Source organism: Harpia harpyja, chromosome W, assembly GCF_026419915.1.
Source record: "Harpia harpyja isolate bHarHar1 chromosome W, bHarHar1 primary haplotype, whole genome shotgun sequence".
In the NCBI taxonomy this organism is placed as follows: Eukaryota; Metazoa; Chordata; class Aves; order Accipitriformes; family Accipitridae; genus Harpia; species Harpia harpyja.
Window position 1 is genome coordinate 36,117,624 of NC_068968.1, and position 25,487 is coordinate 36,143,110.

At 42.1% G+C, this 25,487-nt stretch overlaps 1 protein-coding gene across 1 annotated transcript in view; it reads left to right on the forward strand.

The window, feature by feature from the left end:
- LOC128136235 (proprotein convertase subtilisin/kexin type 5-like) overlaps positions 1-25,487 on the forward strand; it is a 277,385-nt gene that overhangs the window by 101,490 nt on the left and 150,408 nt on the right. The window contains exons 4-5 of the mRNA XM_052775477.1: positions 8,053-8,196; positions 10,541-10,617. Coding sequence (XP_052631437.1) covers positions 8,053-8,196; positions 10,541-10,617 — 221 coding nt within the window. The remainder of the gene's footprint in view (positions 1-8,052; positions 8,197-10,540; positions 10,618-25,487) is intronic.

Genomic DNA, 25,487 nt, shown 5'->3' on the forward strand with positions numbered 1-25,487 from the left:
TTTATATTGATTTCCTGTTCTACTTCATTGCTTAAACAGGCATAAAATAATATATGACTGTGATTGTTCTTATTGGCCTCTAAGTATATTTTCTTTGTTAACTTAAAGAATCAATAAAGCTTAAGAACCAAATTAATCTCTGAAGTAAATTAACTAAACCCTCTGAAGCTGCATGAGCAATGAATTTGGTATTTAATATGGTATGGTTTTGAAATATTTATCTTGATACAGACACCAAAAAAAAAGGTAGCAATTCAGTAAAACCTGACTCTAGAAGTCAGATACCATTTAATGCAAAACATCTTGTGTTTGAGATTAATCAGACCTTCTATTATGTTCCTAGTCCTGGTAGACCTTTAAAATATTGTGTGCAGCAATAATCCAAACTTATTTAAAGGTGAAACTGAAAGGAAAATTATTTCCTATGCAGTTAGCAATTTCTGTGTATCATGCAATAAATATCAGGTTATAGCTAAGAAAAATTAAAAATTCTCTGCAAGCATACCTTCTTCTCCTTAAAATCCTTCTTTCACCTTCTTTTAATTGTGATGAAAGAATAAAAGTGTGATAAATACTTCTGTACATTATTTTATTAAAGAGTCTTCTTAGAAAATATAGCTTTCAACTGTACCCTGGAGAAGACAAAGAAAAAAATAATTTCAGTAGATCACTTCAGCTCTTCAGGTTATGATGTTCTTCAAAACACATCATGATTTCTATTAAATTATATGAGCCATTTTAATAAGGAGCTTACCTTTCCAACTCTCTTGATTACCTCCCTGCTTCACATCAAAAGCATAAAGAAGAGATTATTTCTCTTTTTTTGCAGGAGAAGACAAAACAATTGGCAAGTTTTAACTTAGAACACTGCATGAAACTGTACCTCAGAAAGCTGAACATAGCGTCAGGATGTCTCCTTTCCTGAAGTTAAAACCTGCTAAACTTTTCTGCCTATGCATTTGCCCAGATGTCAGAGTCCAATGCTCTCTGATCAGGTTCTTTTAGATATTCCATGCATGGAGGGTGTAATGTTTAATATCAAATTTATTTATTTGAAGACAGTTGATGTTACACAGGATTTCTGATTTAGCAGGGTGATACAAAATATACTGCATAACACAATACAAACATAAGTTACACTTAGCGAAACATAGCAATTACAATACACAGTTCAAGCATAATACCAGTGTGATCTCCATTACTGGTCTCTATAATATGCTCACTGTCACAATGCTGGGCATCCCCAATCGCCAGAAAAGAATATGTGGGTTGAAGCCAGCTCAAGTCCGTTGCTCTCTTTGAAACTCTTTTGTTAGTTGTCTAGTTTTTATACTCTATGTTGGGCTGAGCCACATATTCATTCCCCCCATGCTGGTCTGGCTAACTCAGGGAGACATTCACAGTCTTTTAATGAACTCAGGGAGATACATTTACACCACCAGTTGATCCACTCAACTGACATAGCTGTTTATCTAAAACAAAGGTCACCCTCCCATCCCCTTAGTGTTGAGATAAAGTCAGCTTTCTTTGCAACAGCTGTGGTCAGTCACACCCTGCCTTATTCTCTGAGCTTCATGGGCACATCATGTGTCCCATCTCCTCTGAGCTTTCTTCCATTTTAGGGGATTTTTGGTCAGTCACACCAGATGAGCTAAGAATGCCAAATACCCCACATTACATTCCCTTCACAGAACAGGTAGATGATCTCTTTTTTTCTGATAGCTCCACAAAATGCTAGTATCTATTTCTTGGCCCTGTGTGCCCCTCTTCTCCCTGTTTGTGTTGATCAAGGTCAATGCAGAGGCCCTTGACTGTCCTTCCTCTGTGTGCAATCTTGTACAATTTCTCTGTCCTCTCCATGCTCACACCTTAGTAGCTGACACATCCCCCTGATGTAAAGAACATGACTGTAATCTGCATAGTTTGTGCCAAGGACCTTTTAATTACTATTCTGATGAAACCTGAAAGAGGTTTTTTTCTTTTTTCTTTTTTTCTTTTTTCTTTTTTTTTTTTTTTAAATACTATAAAGGGACTAGTATTTCAGAGCTTTCATGGCATCAGAAGCATGTGTAATGTTCCACCAAATTAGTTCCAAGACCTGCCAACTCACATGATTGGTCTTTAAAATTATGTCATTCTGATTATTACCTTGTATTTATCTATTTGTTAGATATTGATAAGATCTTCAACTACTGCTAACTCAGGAAATCAATGATATGTACCTCATGAAGACTTATAGAGGGCATAATGTACACTTTCTGAGAGACTGCATGTCACAGGACTAGAAACTTCTGTTTCTATTCTGTTTTTTTATAGACTAACAAGCATCACAAAATACAGAATTTTACAGTTGTTGTTTTAATTTGATTTTTTAGCTCTGGAATCCCAAAAGATTTTGACCATTAATATGATTCCCGATTTCTCGGTTTAGTCGTTCAATTTTGTTATTGATCACTAGCTGGATACACCAAGCCTCAAACTACCAAAATTAGTGCAGCAGACAGAAAACATTAAGATAAGGATAATGACAATAAGCTGGTTTTTAGAGCTGGTTTTCACAAAATAGCTAAGACAATCCAAGCACGTCTGACATTGAATAGAATGTCAAAACAGAGAACCTTTCTAATTTCATGTCTGCTTTTTAATTGCAAAGGAGAGCTTCCAAATTGTCTGTCTAAAAGATGTCCAAGTGATTCTTTTGTTCTTTTACCCTTGTAAGACATGAATTTCAAGTATGAGAAAAGCTTTGTATCTGAAATTTTCCTTATTATGCCCCTCTTCCTTCCTACAGGTCCTTCAAGAGTCTCTCAACCCTGCAGATGGTTCCTATTAAATACTAACTGTGGTATCATTAACATTTTCCAGTTAAACAGTCCGAAGACAAACATCATCCTTTAATTGCTTTTTAAAAACCTTAATCAAATTACTCTATGTAATTGGGTGAGGGGTTGTGTGTTCCTTTTGATGGTATCCTCCATGCAATAGATGTAAACAATGTATGTTGAAACGGTGCTGGCTTACTGCAGTTTTCTAGTAATGGTACTAATGCAGGAAATTTCTGAATTACTTTATCTGCTGAGAGAGGGGGAAATTCCATAGACTAACCTGGTTTATACTATTCCTTTTAAAATTCAAAAACAACACTTCAAAGATTAATAGATCTAATAAAAACATTGCAACCCCACAGCTTCTATACATTAATATGACAAAGATTGTTTTTATTCTAAAAAGAGAAGACAGAAAAAATACATTGAAAATTAGTTAGATAATTCAGTAATTGCCCACTGATACAAAATTCAATCAATCTGAATCAATTTTTATTATCATGACAGATGTTATATTATTTTTTTATTTGGGTAACACTGTAAATCAAAACAGTGCCTACAAATTCATTAAAGAAAAGCCCTTTGATAAGCAACTGACAATATAATTTGGATTGATGTTTAGGAAACAGCACATGGTTAAAGGAAAATAATAGAATGGAACTCAGTAGTGGAAAATTCCTGACAAGAAAGTATTTTGAAGGAAAGAGGAATTTAAAGTGACAGGAAAGAGAGCATATGGAACAGAACATCTATACCATATTATAAAGTATCTGAAGAGTAATTGTACTCCAAGATTTAAAGTGTTTCTGATAAAAGCTAAATCTTCTGACTGCTTTGAGAGCAATGTGAACAATCAAGTTAAAATAGAGAAAATTACAAACTACAGGGATACGAGATCTGATGTTGAACCAAACAAAACTGGAATTTAAGTGGTAAAGGACAGTACTGGACAAGAAGAACAAGGCTGAGAGCAGGGAGGTAAGAGCATAGATAAAGAAGAAGTGAGAGGAGGAAGAAGAGTAAGGAATAGAGGTAAAGAGAAAACATGCTATTTTTAATAGGACTTGAGAATAAATTATATATTGTAACAGTAAGAACTGAACCCTTCATCTGCTATTCAACTACTCATGTTTGGATGCATCTTCACTGCCTTTCCATTCTCTGTCCATATGTTACATATTCTGTGATCCAAAGTTATATGTGGGTATGCAGTTATGCCTGCTTTACCCCTGGAATTTCTTTTATACTGAAAGAGTCTGTTTAGACTGGCTTTCTGCCCAATCTTGGAGCAGAGCAAGGCAACTTGAATATCAATTTGATCCGTCACGTCTTTTGAGAGAATCAACAGAGCACTCAGTAAAGCAGCAGATATATATGATGTTTGTGTACATGCAGGTAGCAAAGCAGCTAATGAATTACACACACCCCCCTACCCTTCTGCTGCCACCACAAAAGCAGAAGTTCAGGTAAGGTAAGTGAGGGCAACTGGCTGTGCTGACATCATTAAGGGAAAAAGCAGTCACCTTCTTGCAGAGAGCCAAAGAACTTGGAAGAGGATTAAAAACCCATATACGTGCTCAGGCTGAGTGGTTTGACTGGCCTATAAGCAGAACAGCTGGCTCATCCCCTAAGATGAGAGGACAAGACAGACAGCAAAGCAGCCAAAAGATTGATCAGCATTTCAGAGGAGGATGAAGGATCAGTGTAATGGTCTACCTAGTTGCACAGCTTGGTCAAGGCATGAGACAATAGTTAGGAATCAGTGATCCACTCCAGCTGACATAGATAAAGAGAAAGTACATATTGGATGAAAATGATGATAAGCAAGGACTTTCTACCTTGGTGTTGTGGGTTAGCCTCAGTGGGCAGCTAAGCACCACACAGCCACTTGCTCACTCCCCCACTCAGTGGGATGAGGGAGAGAATCAGAAGGGTAAAAGTGAGAAAACTCATGGGTTGAGATAAGGACAGCTTAATAGGTAAAACAAAAGCTGTGTGTGCAAGCAAAGCAAAATAAGGAATTCATTCACTACTTCCCATCAGCAGGTAAGTGTTCAGCCATCTCCAGGAAAGCAGGGCTCCATCATGCATAATGGTTACTTGGGAAGACAAGTGCCATCACTCTGAATGTTCCCCCTTCCTCCTCTTTCGCCCAGCTTTTATTGGTGAGTGTGACATCATATGGTATGGTCAGTTGGGGTCAGCTGTCCCAGTTGTGTCCCCTCCCAACTTCTTGCGCACCCCCAGCCTACTTGCTGGTGGGGCAGTCTGAGAAGCAGAAAAGGCCTTGACACTGTGCAAACACTATTTAGCAATAACTAAAGCATCCCTATGTTATCAACACTGTTTTCATCACAAATCTAAAACATAGCCCCATACTAGCTACTATGAAGAAAATTAACTCTGTCCCAGCCAAAACCAGTATTCTTGGTTTTGCCCTTAATCCAGCAGGAAAATATTTTTATTTTGTTGCTGACTTTGGAGCCACTTCTTCAGCATACAGGTGCCCCAAGAAATCTGATTGGAAGTCAGACCCAGGAATCCCGATTGCCCATTGCAGCTCTCTCTTGGGTTTGCTCTGTAGTTGGGGGCATTTGCTTCTACTTCTCTGTCTCCATGTCTTCACACCAGAAAAATGTGAAGGATAATATTCATCTCTCTTGCAGGTGTTTTCTGATGCTTACTTCAGTAACACTTTTGAAAAATGCAAAGGGATCTGAAAACACTACATATTGTTAACTCTGTTGCTTTACATTAGAAAGCCTCATGTCTACAACCGTTATATTCAGTGTACAGAGGGCGAGTTTAGAGTGTAATTAATTTCATAAAACCAGCAGTGCAAACATTTCCAAGCAATATACAGAACAAAAAAATTAAGGTTGGCCTATACATTCCTTGGAACTGGTCCCTAAAGTCCTTCAAATGCCTTTGTATGTATATCTATATACATACATATATGTATAGGCAGACATACACAAGGGAAAGAGAGCAAGACTATATATTATGTACAGTATCTAATAATGTTAGGTAATGTTAGGTAATGTAAACAGCAAGGGACCATTCTTAAATCCTCTGGTTTGTATATGAAAGTATTGTGAATGGGAGAAAGAGGAGGAGGAAAACACAATTTGACAGCAATCTGACCTCAGTTTGCACTAAACATGTCTAATGGTTGCCTTCAGTGTGCTTATGTTCAGGAGGACAGGGATGGACTAAAAGTCAAGGCAAAATGCATCTCTCAATGTATTTATACTCCTTACAATTTGTAGAGTGCTTAAACATTACACTGAGATAGGAGCATCTCAATGTAATGTTTAATGTTACTCTGGGGCAGAGGGAGTGAATGCCGAGCATGCTCATGTGGCTGCTGTTGCTATGATACAAGTTTCAAGTATTTCTCTTTTTTTTCCATTTCTTTTTCCTCTCTCCCACTCTCTGCTTCCCCCCTTCCCCCCACCCCCTCTTTTTTACCTATTGCTCTGGCTGAGTGGAGGAGCTGGAGAAAAGCAGTGCTGATGAGGGGCTGGTTGGACTCACTTTGCAGGGGATGGCTTTGCATGTTGATCAGAGTTGCTAATGGGGCATATGAATACCCAAGGTGTTGCCGAAATCCGGAATAAAACTCCTTAACAACAATGAGAAGTTAAGAAGCAGGCACTCCTTTATTGCAGCGCTGGGCACACGGGGGATCGCTCCACCTATCATGTGCATCTGTCTGGTTTAACTATGCAGGTTAAATGCACACCTGTTATACATATTCACTAGATTTCCGAGAAATGTTATACATAATCATTAGTTTTCCGGGAAACTATTAACATATGTAAATGTCCTTTACGCAAGCGTGTTGAAGGTCTCTGGTGGTCTTCAGAAGCCCTCTGGTGGTCTTCCATAGTCTTCCTCACTTGTCCGCTTCTTGACCTCTCAGGTGATTCTGCGCAGTACGATTCTCACCATCATCTATATTAGTTTACATAAAAATGCATACTATGTCTATTCTTAAATTTAACCTTTCTAATAATTGGTCCTTTGGTCACACCATCTTATTAATATTCTTATGTTAAAGCAATCATTGGTTAATCTCACTTAACTCTACTGATTGGAATCCTCGATAATTAGATCGAGGTGGGAAGGGTAAGGGGTTTCCAGGCAGCAAACTGGTGTCCATAACGGTTTCCCTAGTTTCCTAAAACAAAACACTACAAACCAACAAATCTTTGTCAAAGTTTCTGTGGTTAACTGATTTTAGACAATACTTGAATTCTTATAGTCACACATAGTACATTTTCTAAAGTTCCTATGACTACATTTCAAACTTAACACTCCCATACCTATGCTTCACAATTTTCTACTTCTTAATCAAACCAAACTCTTTTATATAATTAGATTTTAATTTCTTTATCAAAATATTTTCAACAAAGGTTCACATCTCATTGCCATGGCAAGCCAGATTTCTTCATATGGACTGGGTGCATTCGTGTCAAGGAAAGGGCTTTCAATTTTAATATACCCTAAACAAACTTTCTCCCCAACACCAGACTGGGTGTCTCAGAAAGTAGTTCCCCAGGCTGTTCTCACTGTAACTATCTACAATTCATCAGATACCTTAATCTGCAAGTTTTTCAGAATGTTGTTTTGGTTACAGGTTCTTCACTGCTGCTCATCTGCTGTTATTGCACAAAAACTGCCAAAAGCCGCCTTTTATAGATAAAATATAATCTGGATTAGTTTCCAGACATTCTCTAAAGAAGTTATACAACACATAAGCTCCAAAAAGCAGGTTTTGTTTCCATGGCTGTTTCTGTACAGGCATTTGTCTACTTTTATCCACATATGATTTGTTTTCCTGAAGAAAAAAAAAATCAAACAATTCAAACGCACATTTTAAATGAGTGGGTTTAAGAGTCAGGAATAGATGCTTTATTTTACACAGGGCTTCTAGTGGTTCAGTGTGGCTGAACACTTCCCTTTTCTATTGCTTAACATGAAGAGTAATCTGAAAGAGAAATAAGCAGGTTTAGCAACTAACTGTCATTTAATTTGGCATTTCTTTTTAGATTATCCCTATATTTCTAAATGAAGATGTTGAACCTGTATAGTTGCTATTCCAGTCAATATGCTTGTCTGCTAATTTAAATGGTAATGTTAATGTGAATAGGCTAATATCTCAAACCCACACTGTTCAGTAATCTGCAACATCCAATACTTTTATCTCCTCTTCTCTCCTTAGCACTGCAGTGATAACACCAATCATTGCCAATCAGATATGAATATAGTAGGTGCTTGGAAGAGAGGCTACACTGGAAAGAATGTTGTGGTCACTATCCTGGATGATGGCATTGAAAGAAACCATCCAGACTTGATGCAAAATTATGTGAGTCTCTGCAATATTCCAGATTTGCTGCTTTATTATTACCCTGCAATTAATTTGCTGCTCATAGAAAGACAATCATGTTCAAGTTACTGAAGGAGGAGGGAGGAGGGTTCATATTCCTCAAATAGTAACACCAATAGGAGGAAAACATTCTTCCAGGAGGAAAACAGACAGTTTTTGGTAATCAGTATTTTTTTAGTTAAAACTATATGCAGTCTTAATGTCTTTAATATATCTGTATGCCTTTCATAATTGAGTCCATTTCTGAAGGGTTGGAACCAATTGTGTGATGTTCTTTCTCTTCTCTGTGATTATTTTACTTAATATCCTCACATCCTGAACACTCTGAGAAGTTAGGAATGGAATACACTGGGTTTGAGTTAATGCATGCAGCTCAAGTCCATTTTTGGTCAAAATGTTTAGCTAGCAAGACAGCAGCTCTTCTCAAAGACTAATTTTAAGCATATCCTCCCATGAATTTATTTTTAATTTTATTTTTAATGTTTATTTTTATTTTTTGTCTTAGTGCTAGAAATAAGATTAAAGGAAAAAGACATGACTTGTGAGTCACTCAGTTAAAAATAGGTGTAGAATATTTTGAGGTCTTTCTAGTAAATCTCTGTTAGCCCCAGTGAGCCCCCTCCCTATTTGTAACAGGAGAACTGTATCCTTTGTTTACTGTGTCCTATGTTTCATGTAGCCTCAGAAGGTTTTTGTTTGATGTGGTTCATCACATTTAAATGATTGGTTTAATATACCTTTGAAGGATTGTGTAATGTGAGGAGAAGCTGCTTCTCTAGTGGGTGATTTCTTGGTTTAGTGCCACACTTTGAAGCTGTTTAGAATGTTAGGGTTGTGCTTTGCTGGAGTGATTATTCCTGTGGTTCAGGAATAGGCATTACCTGAAAGCACATGACCTTAAGGACCTTATTATTTTTCTGAAATTAAATATGCAAGCTGTACATTCACACAAGGTAAGAAAACAAACAGATATGTTTGGGCTGAGTCAGACTGGTGAAGATAACACACACAAGGCATGTATATACCTTCAGGCCCATTACAGACATAGATCTTGTAAAAGGGCCTTGAACACAGGCTTTGTGCCAGGGAGCATATCGTCTTGACAGAGCATTCAAGAGATGAAGGTGACAGTACCGACATTAACAATCCATCAAAAGCTACAATGGTGTCCACAGTTCTAAAGCCATTTATTTAAAATTAGTCACACTTATATCTGTATCCTTCCCTATTGCGTGTGGAACTCAGCTTTGAAATACATTACTGTGTAAGCACAAATGACAGGATATTGACCTATTTATCAATGTATGCTTAGCTTGATCCTAATGCATGACACATCGTTCATTTTAAACTCTAAAGTCATTTAAACAAACCAAATACATTTTTGCCTCCTCATTGAATGATTACAGGTGTCACTTCATCCCAGTACTGTCCTTCCACTCAGTTCAAAGTAGCTATTTATTCCCTTACCACCTTCTCTCTCCTTTTCCTCATGCCAACAAGGAATTCCCCCAGGGCAATTCACATTGCTTGCTTGATGCCTTCCATACGATAGATTATTGCTGGTGTGGCTGCAAACAGGAATATTTGAGGTGGATGTGGAAACTGGCTTTGAACAAAGAAGAGATTAAGAAGAACTGCTTTCCATGTCAATATACCACACACTACCACATTAATTAAGAGGAACCCTACAAACCCACAGTTGTTTGCTCTATAAACTATTTTCAGCTCTAAGAATCTCAGTAAATGTAAAATATGGAACAAAAATATGCAGATATTTTGCATATATTTGAACCCTCCCAGCCAATTAAGGGATGTTTAGAGAGACACTTTTTTCCAAATGGGAATGTACTTTATGTTTCATTTCAAACTGTATTTTAATAAACATATTATTAGGATAGTGATATTATTCTTTTTCATTGAAACAATGACTGAAATTTCAGTCATCATCTTGCAGATAATTTCTTGAATCTTGAAACATTTAGCAAAATCCTAATTTTAAGAATAAACACTCTTAATTTCTGAAAGTTTCTTAGAAGGAATATAGTCTTTTGGTTTAATGAAACACTTCTTTCTACTTCCTCACAGACATTGGAACTATGCTTTTTCAGGGCATTTATTATCTTACTCCCTTTTCAAAAAATAAAATATGTAAATCCTATAATTATTAAATATATAATCCTTTCCTAAAATATGCAATCATCATAAAACCACAGGAATGTTAGCCTAATTGCTCTCTTGTAGAAACCTGCTGAAGAATGTATAGGCCACATGAGTCAACAGCTAATTAATGAGCAACTGGTTTTCTTTCTCCTGTTGGCTACAGGATTCACAGGCCAGTTTTGATGTCAATGGAAATGATTTTGACCCTATGCCTCGGTATGACGCCAGCAACGAGAACAAGTAAGGCACTACGACATTCATGACATTTTCAATTTAGTTCATCAAGTAGAATGCACCAATTCTGCTATGAAATTCTAGGAGTCTTGAATCTTCATAAAGCAGTAGGGATTTGCATTTAAAACCCTATAAAATATGTATTTATGTTACTCCCATGCACACTGCATGATACTTTGAATACATTTGGACTCATCTGAAAATGCATAAAAATTAGTTTGAGAGTTCCGGGCATGTGAAATGAACCATTTTTAATCCCTTTGGGATGCAGTAAAGGGTGAGTCTTACCTTTTTTTGATATCTCTGAGTTATTGGGGTTTTTTATGCGTGAGAACTGACTTAGCTTCTGACTCTATTGAACTTTATAGATTTTGTGCTTTGAAGAAATACACAAGTTAATGGAGATTTTACTCTCTAGCCATTTATTTTAAACTAATGGAGATTTTACATGCGGAGGTTTGCTAGACACTGTATAAAAACCAGAAATAGCAATTATTTCTGATTAAAATGTCTGTGGCTGATGACTAGTTAGATATATCTGTATGAGTGATATATTACTCCTTCAGCAGAGCACAGCTTCCTGGTATTTGTCATTCCAACTCTGCTCTTCTTTGGATGTGTGTGGTAGGTTGACCCTGGCTGGGCGCCAGGTGCCCACCAAAGCCACTCTATCACTCCCCCTCCTCAGCCGGACAGGGGAGAGAAAATATAACAAAAGGCTCGTGGGTCGAGATAAGGACAGTTTAAGAAAGTGAAAACAAAGGAAAACGAATTATGTTATTCTCTACTTCCCATCAGCAGGCGATGTCTGGCCACTTCCTGGGAAGCAGGGCTTCAGTATGCGTAGTGGTTGCTCCAGAAGACGAAAATGTCCCCCCTTCCGTCTCCCTTTACTTAGCTTTTATAGCTGAGCTGACGTCATATGGTATGGAATATCTGTTTGGTTAGTTTAGGTCAGCTGTCCTGGCTATGTCCCCTCCCAAGATCTTGCCCAGCCCCAGCCTGCCATTGAGGGGGGGGCAAAAATGTTGGAGAGACAGCCTTGATGCTGTGCCAGCACTGCTCAGCAGTAGCCAAAACACTGGTGTGTTATCAACACCTTTCTAGCTACCGATGCAGAGCACAGCGCTATGAGGGCTGCTATGGGGAGAATTAACTCCATCTCAGCCAGACCCAATCCAATGTGCTATGGTGAAGGCTGGGGGAAACGCTGGGAAGGACACCTTCCCTCAGGAAACAGGCTACCTCTCTGTCCCATTGGGTATTTAAGGGCAGTTTTTTATCAGTTACATATTCAAAATAGGCTCTTGGCATAAAGAAATTCCTTTCTGTGCAACTGCATGTATTAGAGGAAGGTAAATCCTACTATTTGTCAACATGCTGTCTGTACATTTTGTTTTGTTGAGGTTTTGGGGAGAAAGCAAGGCGGTGATTACATGGTCAGCACAAAAGGGTTGCTCCACTCCTTACCTTGTGGTTGCTCATTCCTCCTCCTTTTCCCTAGCCTTTGTGCAGTTATCCAGAGTAAAGAAGTAATCTAACTGAAAACTGTGCTACTAACAACAGCAACAACAAAATTCTTTTTCACTCAGATACCTCATTCAGCTCAGCTTGTGGTCAGAGGAGAGCTAGATAGGCACAAGAGAGGTGGGAAAAATGAAGCATGGCCTGAACCCATCAGTGGCGGTGCCGACTTCAGAGAAATAAGATGACTGTATGACAATGCCCCAGATGCCTACAATGGTGGTCCACAAAACTCAGTGTGATGGACAGGCAGTTGCCAGAAGTAGCTGTCAAGGAGTTTTGAGAAAAAATGTGACAGTCAGCCCCGGCCCTCTGACTGCTTCTCAGCTGAGCTTCCAGCTTGCATCAAGCTCATCCTTCTCTCCTGCTGCCCCCACTCTCCACTTTGGAAACACATCCTGGCTCATCTGTGTGAAGACACTACTGTCCTTGGAGTTGGGACATGGCCAGGGTACACTTGGAGGCTTTCCAATTTAAGTGCAAATTCAGGGATTCACCTCTACTGCGTTGCGAGGAGCCATCTATCTCCAGCTGTGAATGATGGCTGAATCTTTGTCTTTAACTGGGTACTGAAGCCATCGCTTTCTCACAAAGCATGTCCAGAGGAGGTTGTTTTCCATTTTATTGCTAGTTAGAGATTAATATAGGATATAAAACTGGACAGGTTAATTTCTCTCCTAGGGCTGGGGGATTCGAATTTTCCTACTCTACCTCCCAAGTGAATACTCTCATTGCCCAGTTCCCAAGGTCCTGAGGTGAGATGTGGTGTTGGGGACGGCAGATGCTGAGCCTCCTCAGTGTTGTCAGGAGGTAAGACATCATTCTAGAGCCAACTTTTGGACACAGAGGTAACTTGGAGCATGATTTCAGTATAAGATTACTTGGCAGCCTAACCTCTGCATAGAGGCTCAGTATTTCTGATTTGCAGATATACTGAGCCTGGTAAGCAGCACCTAAGTACCTTCAACTTTTGGGGTTGTAGCCCCTCCTTCCCTAATTCCCACTAGACTCAACAAGAATTAAATGACTGCATAGGCATTGAAAAGCCTTACTAGCATCCTGTCTATTTTTTTGTGTGTCCAAAATATCATCAGAAATCTGAATAGAATAGAATAGAATAGAATAGAATAGAATAGAATATTTTCAGTTGGAAGGGGCCTACAAGGATCATCTAGTCCAACTGCCTGACCACTTAAGGGCTGACCAAAACTTAAAGCATGTTATTGTCCAAATATCTCTTAAACACTGACAAGCTTGGGGCATCGACCACCTCTCTAGGAAGCCTGTTCCAGTGTTTGACCACCCTCTCGGTAAAGAAATGCTTCCTAATATCAGGTCTAAACCTCACCTGGCACAGCTTTGAACCATTCCCACGCGTCCTGTCACTGGATACCAGGGAGAAGAGATCAGCACCTCCCTCTCCCCTTCCCCTCCTCAGGAAGCTGTAGAGAGCAACGAGGTCGCCCCTCAGCCTCCTTTTCTCCAAACTAGACAAACCCAGTGTCCTTATTGATGATTTGGATGAGGGGATTGAGTGCACCCTCAGCAAGTTTGCAGACGACACCAAGTTGGGAGGCAGGGTCAATCTGCTTGAGGGTAGGGAGGCTCTACAAAGAGATCTGGACAGGCTGGATCGATGGGCTGAGGCCAATTGTATGAAGTTTAACACGGCCAAGTGCCGGGTCCTGCACTTCGGTCACGGCAACCCCATGCAGCGCTACAGGCTTGGGGAAGAGTGGCTGGAAAGCTGCCTGGCAGAGAAAGACATGGGGGTGCTGGTTGACAGCCAGCTGAATATGAGCCAGCAGTGTGCCCAGGTGGCCAAGAAGGCCAATCGCATCCTGGCCTGTATCAGGAACAGTGTGGCCATGTGATGGGTTAACCCTGGCTGGATGCCAGGTGCCCACCAGAGCTGTTCTATCACTCCCCCTCCTTCTCAACTGGACAGGGGAGAGAAAATAAAGAGCTTGTGGGTCGAGATAAGGATAGGAGAGATCACTCACCATTTACCGTCACGGGCAAAACAGACTCAGTTTGGGGAAAAATTAACTTGATTTATTACAAATCAACCAGAGTAGGGTAATGAGAAATAAAACCAAATCTCAGAACACCTTCCCTCCACCCCTCCCTTCTTCCCGGGCACAACTTCACTCCCGGATTCTCTACCACCCCCCCAGCGGCACAGGGGGACGGGGATGGGGTTTACGGTCAGTTCATCACACGTTATTTTCTGCCGCTTCATCCTCCTCAGGGGGAGGACTCATCACACTCTTCCCCTGCTCCAGCGTGGGGTCCCACCCACGGGAGACAGTCCTCCACGAACTTCTCCAACGTGGGTCCTTCCCACGGGCTGCAGTTCTTCACAAACTGCTCCAGCATGGGTCCTTTCCACGGTGTGCAGTCCTTCAGGCACAGACTGCTCCAGCGTGAGCCCCCCACGGGGTCACAAGTCCTGCCAGAAAACCTGCTCCGTGGGCTCCTCTCTCCACAGATCCGCAGGTCCTGCCAGGAGCCTGCTCCAGCGCGGGGTTCCCACGGGGTCACAGCCTCCTTCGGGAACCCACCTGCTCCGGCGTGGGGTCCTCCACGGGCTGCAGGTGGATATCTGCTCCACCGTGGACCTCCATGGACTGCAGGGGGACAGCCTGCCTCACCATGGTCTTCACCACGGGCTGCAGGGGAATCTCTGCTCCGGCGCCTGGAGCATCTCCTCCCCCTCCTTCTTCACTGACCTTGGTGTCCGCAGGGTTGTTTCTCTTACATGTTCTCACTCCTCTCTCCGGCTGCCGAATACCGCCGTCCCAACTTTTTTTCCTTCTTAAAAATGTTATCACAGAGGCGTTACCACTATCGCTGATTGGCTCGGCCTTGGCCGGCGGCGGGTCTGTCTTAGAGCCGGCTGGTATGGGCTCTGTCGAACACAGGGGAAGCTTCCAGCAGCTTCTTACAGAAGCCACCCCTGTAACCCCACCCGCTACCAAAACCTTGCCACACAAAACCAATACAGGCCAGCAGGAACAGGGAGGTGGTTGTTCCCCTGTACTCGGCACTGGCGAGGCCGCACCTCGAGTACTGTGTTCACTTTTGGGCCCCTCACTACAGGAAAGACATTGAGCTGCTTGAGCGTGTCCAGAGAAGGGCAACCAAGTTGGTGAGGGGCCTGGAGCACAAGTCTTATGAGGAGCGGCTGAGGGATCTGGGGTTGTTCAGTCTAGAAAAGAGGAGGCTGAGGGGAGACCTTATCGCTCTCTACAACTACCTGAAAGGGGGTTGTAGTGAGGAGGGTGTTGGTCTCTTCTGTCAGGTGTCTGGAGATAGGACAAGAGGAAATGGCCTCAAGTTGAGGCAAGGGAGATTTAGGTTAGATATTAGGAAAAATTTTTTTACTGAGAGGGTTGTCAAACATTGGAATGGGCTGCCCAGGGAAGTGGTTGAGTCACCATCCCTGGAGGTATTCAAAAAGCGAGTGGACAGGGTACTCCAGGGCATGGTTTAGGGGCATGGTTAATGGTTGGACTTGATGATCTTGAAGGTCTTTTCCAACCGAAATGATTCTATGATTCTATGATTCTATGATTCTATGCCTTCCATCCTTGTCACCAGCTTTGTTGCCCTCCTCTGGAAGAATTCAAGTACCTTAACATCCTTCTTAAATTGTGGGGCCCAGAACTGCACACAATACTCAAGGTGAGGCTGCACCAACACTAAATACAGAGGGATAATCACCTCTTTTGATCGGCTGGTTATACTGTGTTGAATGCATCCCAGAATGCGTTTTGCCCTCTTGGCTGCCAGGGCATGCTGCTGACTCCTATTGAGCCTACTGCCAACCAGCACCCCCAGATCCCTTTCTGCAGGGCTGCTCTCCAGCCACTCCTCTCCAAATCTATACTTGTGTCTGGCATTACTCTGTCCCAGGTGCAGAATCTGGAATTTGTTCTTCTTAAATTTCATGCCACTGATGATTGCCCAATGCTCCAATCTATCTAGATCCCTCTGCAAGGCCTCTTGTCTCTCAAGAGAGTCAACAGCACCTCCCAGTTTGGTATCATCAGCAAACTTGCTAAGGGTGCATTCAACTCCTGCATCCAGATCATTGATAAATGTATTGAACAGAACTGGCCCTAGAATTGAGCCCTGAGGAACACCGCTGGTGACCGGTCGCCAGCCAGATGTAGCCCCATTCACTACAACCCTTTGAGCCCTGCCATTCAGCCAGTTCTTCACCCAGCAGACTGTGAACCTACTCATCTCACAGTTGGACAACTTGTCCAGAAGGATGCTGTGAGGGACAGCATCAAAAGCCTTACTAAAATCCAGAAAAACTACATCCACCACCTTCCCTTCATCCACTAGGCAGGTGACCTTATCATAGAAGGATATCAAATTGGTTAAACAGGACTTTCCCTTTGTGAACCCATGTTGGCTGTGCCTGATGATTGCATTGTCCTTTAAACGCCTTTCAATAGCACCCAGTATGATCTTCTCCATAATTTTTCCAGGAACCGAGGTTAGACGAACAGGTCTGTAGTTTCCTGGGTCTTCCCTCACGCTCTTCTTGTAAATTGGAATAACATTGGCTGGCTTCCAGTCAGCAGGGACCTCCCCAGACTCCCAAGACCTTTGGTAGATGATCGAGAGGGGTCCTGCTGTAATATCCGTTAGCTCCTTCAGTACTCTGGGATGAATCCCATCCGGCCCCATGGACTTGTGAACATTCAGCTGATACAACTGGCCTCTTTTACAGTTTCAGTGTCCACAAATGGAAAGGCACTGTTCCCTCAGTCGTGGTACTCTAACTCAGGGATTTCTGATTATCCAGTATATGTGATCATTTGGCACTAGATATGTCAAGTTGTGCCTGAAGGTTGAGGTAACCACAACAATTTTGAAAGCCATACTTTACAATGTAAGACTTTGTAATGTGCAAGATCAATTGACTCCTGCTTCCTGCTATAGCAACTGGACAACACTGCATAATGGCAACTTGTATCTTCCAGTAAACAGAGGACGTACAAATGCACTATTGTTTCATGAAATGATCTAGTTTATTCTGCCTCACTTTATAAACCATATTTAAGGAGTCGAATGATAGAAAGTAAAAAGAAATGCTGTAAAAATAAGCAGGTTGCCCAGAGAGGTTATAGATGCCCTATCCCTGGAAACATTCAAGGTCAGGTTGGACAGGGCTTTGAGCAACGTGATCTAGTTGAAGATGTCCCTGCTCATTGCAGGGGGGTTGGAATAGGTGACCTTTAAAGGTCCCTTCCAACCCAAACTATTCTATGATTCTATGATTCTGTTAGGTGTTTCTGTGCAGGTTTACACACAGCTACGAAACATCAGGGCACTGCATCTGTTTGCTAGCATTTTACTTTTAATTAGTAGTTGTGGTGGGCTGACCTTGGCTGGCTGCCAGGTGCCCACCAGCTGCTCTATCACTTCCCTCCTCAGCAGAACAGGAGGGGAGAAAATAAGACGAAAAAGAACTCGTGGGTCAAAATAATGACAATTTAATAAAGAAAAAGCTAAGGCTGCATGCGGAAGCAAAGGAAAACAAAAGATTTATTCTGTACTTCCCATCAGCAGGCGATGTCCAGCCACTTCCCAGGAAGTAGGGCTTCAGTACGTGTAGTGGTTGCTCCGAAAGACAAACGCCATAATAACGAATCCCCACCCCCCCTTTCTCTTAGCTTTTCTTGCTGAGCACAACGTCATATGGTATGGAATATCCCTTTGGTCAGTTTAGGTCAGCTCTCCTGGCTATGTCCCCTCCCAACCTCTTGCCCAACCCCAGCCTACTGGGCTTTGGCAGGGGGGTGAGGGGTTAGAGAGACAGTCTTGATGCTGTGCGAGCACTGCTCAGCAATAGCTAAAACACTGGTGTGTTATCAACACCTTTCTAGCTACAAATACAAAGCACAGCACTATGAGGGCTGCTATGGGGAAAGGTAACTCCATCCCAGCCAGACCCAACAGCGAAGGCTTTCCATTGCTGAGGCTTATTAGTGAGGAAAAAAGGAACGAGAAAGAATTAACTGTGGGTTTGTGAAGAGACTGTAGATAACCAGCGTGGCACTTTCTGAAAATGTATTTTTAAAGTTTTAAATTAAATATTCTATTAGTTAAAGAGAATAGGATGTCAGAGAGAAACATTAATCTTTCAAGCCTTGTAGTGAAAACCAGAGTGGGACGATAGCATCTTTAACCACTATGGTATGTAGGAGTCCTGCCAGAAGTTTACTTTGTTTTGTACAAATTGGCAGCAAATCTTGAAGCTTGTAAATGGTACCGGCTTATTCTAGAGCTTTCTTTTGCTCAGAGGCTAAAGACAACAGTCAACTGTGGATGAAGTCATTCTGCTATGCAAATCATCTTGTTTTGGTTTACTGATGAGTGTTGCTGCTTAATTCTTTTTCTGTTATTTCACTGTTACCTGTAAACATCTATGTTGAAAGAACTGCATTATTAGTCACAGGGCCAACATTATGACATTATTTTCAGTGGCAGACCAATACATCCATTGCAATTTGTTATTACTTTCTTTTGTCAGTCATATCAATGTAGTTGCTCAATAAAATGCCAAAGGCTTAATTTTCTTCCAACAGTGACAAGCTGCTAGTTTACACAAGCTGCTTATCTTGAAGACCTCTAATATGTCCTAAGTCATTTAATCAGAACAGATATTAGATATTTGACAGGCAGATCCGCTTCTTCTGCTTCCTGGATGTTCAATAAGGTAAAAAGCTCCTTTGACTTTGCCGTGTCACTATTGATAGTGGATATCTGAAGAAGAGAGCCCAGTAACAGCCAGGGAGCCTGAAGTGTCCCATTGCTGGCTTGAAAGATCATGTCAAAAAAAGTTCCCCTTGTAGTAGTGTAATAGAAAGGAGCACTGACAACTGGGGATATCTGTCTATACAGTTTATGCATTTTGATTGCCAGTATGCAGCTGTTGCTATTCCTTTGAAATTGGCTGTATCATGTATTGAAGACAACAGTGAAGGGAAGATAAGCTGGGTTGAGAAGCACTGCTGTACCATCTTCTGTCCCTGTACGCTGTTACCCAATGAACATGCCTCTCCTTCTCTGGCTGTACCTCAGGGGTAATCTTCATAAATCCTTTGTTTCTCTCAGGGAAGGACTGAGAGACTTGATCCACATCTGTAAACTTTTTTGAGAGGAAAACTTTCTTTCCTTGAAAGAAAAATGTAGAAACATCGTGCATGAAGTCCCACCACATAGTGCATTTGATTATATTTTACTTTTATTCTAAAACAGGTTTTTAACCTATGGGAAGAGATAAAAAGATTTGCACTAAAACATGACAGAAAACAAGCAACATTTTTATGTTTTTGAATTCTCATGCCTTTGCCTCAAAATAAAAACGTGTTCATTTGAAACTTTTTGAGAAATTGTAAGTGGGACCCCAGAACTGAAGGTAACTGGGGACAGTTAGCTGGGATAGAGGAGATGCAGTCTTTGTCAGGCTGACTCACTGATCCCCAACAAGCACCCTCTTCACTGGTATCTATAGTCAGTCCCTTGTGAGAGCTTTTCATTTTGACAAGACAATGAAAAATTTATTGGACTACAGGGCTTGATTCAGTAGCCTTTTGATCCAGGTTCCAACTTCAATAGTAGAAATCATCCTAATGAAAGTTTTGTCAAACTGCCCAAAATTGTCTTTTTAGTAAACTCTTCTAGTCTGCTCATTATATTATTGCACTGCATTACACAATCCCCTCCAAAGTGCACAAGTGGTTTGAGTTCTATCTTTCTGAGAGCCAAAGGAAAGACATTTCTCTGAGTAGTCATTGAAATTGAAAGAAGTCAAACAACAGAGGAATAAACAAAACCAAAGTTCAGCCAGAATTCCATTTGTTCACAGAAGAAAAAAGATGTCCTTTTTCATTACCTTATATTGGTTGCTGAGCAGTAGATCTCACTGAATACTTGGTGTTTGAGGAGCAGCACTCTTCATTTTTAGAATGTATAAAACTCTCATGTTCTCAAATGTTTAACCATGACACTACAGGAAAGCTTTTTCCCTGTTTCTTCCCTGTTGCCCCTTGAATCTATTTCTCATTCCAGAAATGCCCTCTTACCAACACTTACAACTTACACTACATACTTAAACCATCTTTATAACCAAGATATGGATTTATACATTCTCATTAACTACTATCCCCTGTCCCTTAACAGATAGATATATATTATTTCCCCATTCCATGGGCTTCTGCCACTCCCCCAAATGTTCATAAGAACAGGCTATGACTTGGGCCCCATCTGTCAAGATGGGCGCTCAGGACAGGAGAAGCAGCGTGTTCATTTGTTGGGAGCCAACACCAGCTTGAGTCTCCTGGTCCCACAAGTTTTCTTACTTTTGCTCTTCCTATTCTCTCCTCCCATGAGTAAGTGAGCAACTGTGTGGTGCTTAGCTGCCAGCTGGGGTCAACCCACCACAACTGGTAACAAAAACCTTCATAAAATGCAATTCAGGGAATAAAACAGGACTTTGTAGTATCACTTTGGGTAATATTTCCCAATGCTTTCAATGTAGCCATGTAAGCTACATAAGCCATGGTGCACTGTGCATTTTCTTTACAGAGCGACTACTTCACCGAGTGTGTTGAAGTTGCAGGATCGCACACAGGTCTGCCTTCACGTTAGCATGTCTGGGCTTCTGTCTGCCAAATGGTGACAGCTGAATATTCACAACAGACATTTATGTAGTTGGTTTTTTTTTTTAAGAACACAGAAAAGCAAATAAAGGAGGCATTTCACTTGGTAGGTTTTCTAAGCTCCGCTGAGTTACTACAAATTGCCACTAACGTGCAACTTACTTACATTACATATACCTTTGGCAAGCTAGCCCTGTTTCCCACTCATATTTTACAGCCCCCTTCTCTCCCTGTAGGCTTTAAGGAGCTCCATCAAAGCAGAGACCTCACCTGCATGTACCACACTGCCATAATAATCCCTTTGCCCCTTAAAGGATCTGCTGGAAATGAGCTCAAAGTTCAGAGAGAGAGAGCGCGCCAGTCCAAATTGCATCAAGTAGATGCTAATGTGGTACTTTGAAATATCCTTTAGAAGGATATTAGCAGATATTAGCAGATCCTACTGAAGCAGGAATTAACACAGAAACAAATGCATAACACAAAATACTATATAGGAGCTTCTTAAACTCTTGAGTAAAAATGCTAAAGCTTTTCCTGAAATAAACACAGAATTGTTTAGGTTGGAAGGGACCTCATGAGATCATCTAGTCCATCCACCCCCCTCCCCTGCTCAAGCAGAGTCAGCTAGAGCAGGTTGCTCAGGATCGTGTCCAGACAGCTTTTGAATATCTCCACAGATGGAGACTCCACAACCTCTTTGGGCAGTCTGTCCCAGTGTTTGACCAGCCTCACAGTAAAAAAGTGTTTTCTTGTGTTCAGATGGAATTTCGTGGGTTTTAATTTGTGCCCATTGCCTCTTCTCCTGTCAGTGGGCACTACAAGAAGAGTCTGGCTCCCTCATCTTCATTCCCTCCTATCAGGTATTTATACACATTGATAAGATCCTCCTGAGCCTTCTCTTCTCCAGGCTGAAGAGTCCCAGTTCTCTCAGCCTCTCCCTGTATGAAAGATGCTCCAGTCCCCTAATCATCTTAGTGGCCCTGCGCTGGACTTTCTCCAGTAAGTCCACATCTTTCTTGGACTAGGGAACACAGTACAGATAATTGAGAGTGACAATGACATTGCAATGACAGTGACAATGACAGTGCAATGACATCACTTTTCCATCTTCCCTCCCAAAGGCAAAACATAGAGTTTGGGATGAAGAGACAGTGGATTTATAAAATTCATGGTAGTGCTCTAAGCAACATCATGCAAAGCTATCACACTTTTTTTCTACTCCCCCCATTGTTGCGGAATAACCAGAATGCAATTTTGATCAGGTCAGAACAGAAGCAGTTTCTTACTATAGCTGTAGGAGAGAACACAGAGCAGCAGAGGGACAGACTGCTGATAAGGACTCTGGCCAAATGAGGCAGTAACAGAGTTTATATACCTTTGGGTTATACTAGTCCTTCATCGAACTGTGACAGATAAGCAGGATATGGTAAATAACAACAGTGACCAGAATTCTTCAGATAAGGAGGCTCTAGACAGTCAGATAAGGAAGCCTTAGGCAGTACATCCCTTCACAAATAATTCACTCTTTTGTTAATTAAATTGTGCAAGACCATTAGCTGCAAATGTTTCTTAACTAATGAGGCCTACAAAGGCCTATGAGACCTTAACTACTTTGCTTCCACACCACCTATTCCACACTTATTCTCTAGATGCTGGTTTTGGCATATGCAATAAAACTTGTAATTTCTGGAACGTACATTTTATTTTACAATTGTGGCACTTGATGGGGAAAGTAGGACTGATGACCTACTATTTTATCTTTTTACTGGCTGATTATTTCAGCCAGTAAAACTCCAACATCTGTTTCTGTAATAAAAAGTCAGCAAGAACAATGTAAGTCATTTTTCACCTTCATATTTCCAGTGCTTTAAAAGGCTGATCACCTACACTCATGGTTCTGGTCCTGAAATAGATCGTAGTAGCTGAATTGATGCTATGGAACAAGATTAATATCTACAACTGTCCAAAGGCCAATAGAGCATGCAATAAATGAAGAATCTCTTGGCTTTCCGTCCCTCTCAGGTAGCCAGATTGTACAGGGTGGAGTTTGTGAAAGCACTGGGTATAACTTGGCAGAAAAAAAAATGCTTTCAGTTTAAGAAGACAACATGTTAATGCTCTAGTAGTATTATTTGAGGTATTCCTCATGTGGAAATTACAATCTTCAGCTAGAAGGCCCATGTAAAGATGAAAATCCCACCATAATCCATCATAATTTAAAATGCAGTTATCATTCGCTGCTGTAATCTAAAATATTTTTGTGGAAGCAAAAAAATTGCAAAGAATAGCTACTGGCCTTAATAGGTGCTTAACTCAGTGACACATTTGTTCTGCTCCTACAAGGAACTGCCTACAGCATTCCCCCTATTCCAGCAGGGGTTTGATTTGGCCCCCCACAAGATGCATTTTGTATTGAGCAGTAACTAATATGCAGGCAGAAGAGACAGCGAAGGCCTGGTCCTAGGAGAGCACTGCAATGTTGTTTGGTATCTGAACTTCAAAACGTTCCAGTTAAAACTTACTTATCTCTTTTCCTTTTAACTGTTTCCTCCAGCTCCTTCCTCCACAGCTTTGAGCTAGCCTCAACGACATCCTCCAGTTGTTTTAACCTATAACATCACTCTGCAGAACATGGAAGTGTTGACACACTTATAAAGCAGTAGTTCAATAAAGCAGTTGATTTTTACATTGCTTACATGCCTTGGTACTTAGCAATTTAACCCAATGCCATCCCAGCTCACACACTGCAATCACAAACTGCTTTGTTGGAGCAGTCTAAAGTAGCATAAAGTAGACTTATAACTGCAGCATCAGGGCAACTGCCTACTTCTGCCACCTCATGACAGGAGTAGCAGCCTCTTATCTCGCCACAGCTGGTTTGCTAAAGCCCTTCAATTGCTGAGATGTAAAATTTGGCCATTACATCTCATGTCATAAGTGATTCCTTTTGGTTATTTTTAATTCAGGGCCCAGTTTGCTGCTTGGCCCCACAAGAAGCTGTATGGTACAACTGGGGAGGGGTGGAAGGGAGAATTGGAATCACTTAAAAAATCTCAAAGAAAAAAAAATCTCCCCTCAAGGACTGCTGAGGTACAGGCATGTGTGGTGGGTTGACCTTGGCTGGATGCCAGACCGTAACCCAGCCACTCTCTCACTCCCCCTCCTCAACAGGACAGAGGGAGAATATAAGATTAAAAAAGCCTTGTGGGTCAAGATAATGGCAGTTTAATAAGAAAAGCAAAAGCTGTACACACAAGCAAAGCAAAAAGAGGAATTCATTCTCTACTTCCCATTAACAGGCAGATGTCCAGCCACTTCCTAGGAAGCAGGGCCTCAGTACACATAACGATTGCTTGGAAAGACAAACACCATAACCACAAACGTCCCTGCACCCTCCCACTTTCCCTCAGCTTTTATTGCTGAGCACAACATCAAATGGTATGGAATATCCCTTTGGTCACTTTGGGTCAGTTGTCCTGGCTATGTCCCCTCCCAAGCTCTTGCTCACCCCCAAACTACTGGCCTCTGAGCAGGGGAGTTGGAGAGAAAGCCCTGACACAGTGCAAGCACTGTTCAGCAACAGCCAAAATGTTGGTGTGTTATCAACACTGTTTTAGTCACAAACCTAAAACGGCACCATACGGGCTGCTGCTATGGGTTTGTGTGGCGTTTTTTTTGGTAGCAGGGGAGGGGCCGCAGGGGTGGCTCCTGTGAGAAGCTGCTAGAAGCTCCCCCGGCTCCAAGTCGGACCCGCCTCTGGCCCAGGCCGACCCAATCAGTGACAGTGGTAGCGCCTCTGGGATAACATATTTAAGAAGGGGAACCTGCACCGAGTAGGGGGATTGGAGTGTGAGAGGAACATCTATGCAGATGCTGAGATCAGTGAGGGAGGAGGGGGAGCGTGAGCGCCAGAGGAGGTGATGCCCCTGCAGCCCGTGGTGAGATGGCAGGCTGTACCCCCCCAGCCCATGGAGGCGAACGGTGGAGCGGAGGCTCCCGAAGATGGCCGTGACTTCATGGGAAAGCCTGCACTGAAGCAGTTTGTGACTGAAGATCAGCCTGCGGACAGGACCCACGCCAGGGAAGTTCGGGAAGAACTACAGCCCGCGGAAAGGACTCACGTTGAAGTTTGTGAAGGACTGTCTCCTGTGGGAGGGACCCCACGGTGGAGCAGGGGACGAGTGAGGAGTCCTCCCCCTGAGGAGGAAGGAGTGGCAGAGACAAGGTGTGGCGAGCTGACCCCAACCCCCATCCCCTGTTCCCCTGCGCCGCCGGGGGGAGGAGGTAGAGAGAACCGGGAGTGGAGTTGAGCCGGGAAGGAGGGAGGGGTGGGGTGGGGGGAAGGTGTTCTAAGGTTTGGTTTTACTTCCTAATATCCTTGTTTTGATTTGATTTGTAGTAAATTAAATTGATTTTGTTTCTTCCCCAAGTTGAGCCTGTCTTTTGCCCGTGACCATAAGTGGTGAGTGATCCCTCCCTGTCCTTGTCTCGACCCACGACCCTGCCTTTATATTTTTTCCTCATCCCACCATGGCCGGGGTGGGGGGGGAAGTGAGCGAGCGGCTGCGAGGTGCTTTGTTACCGGTTGGGCTTAAACCACGACAGCTGCTAAGAAGAAAGCTAACTCCGTGTGGTGGGTTGACCCTGGCTGGATGCCATGGTCCCACC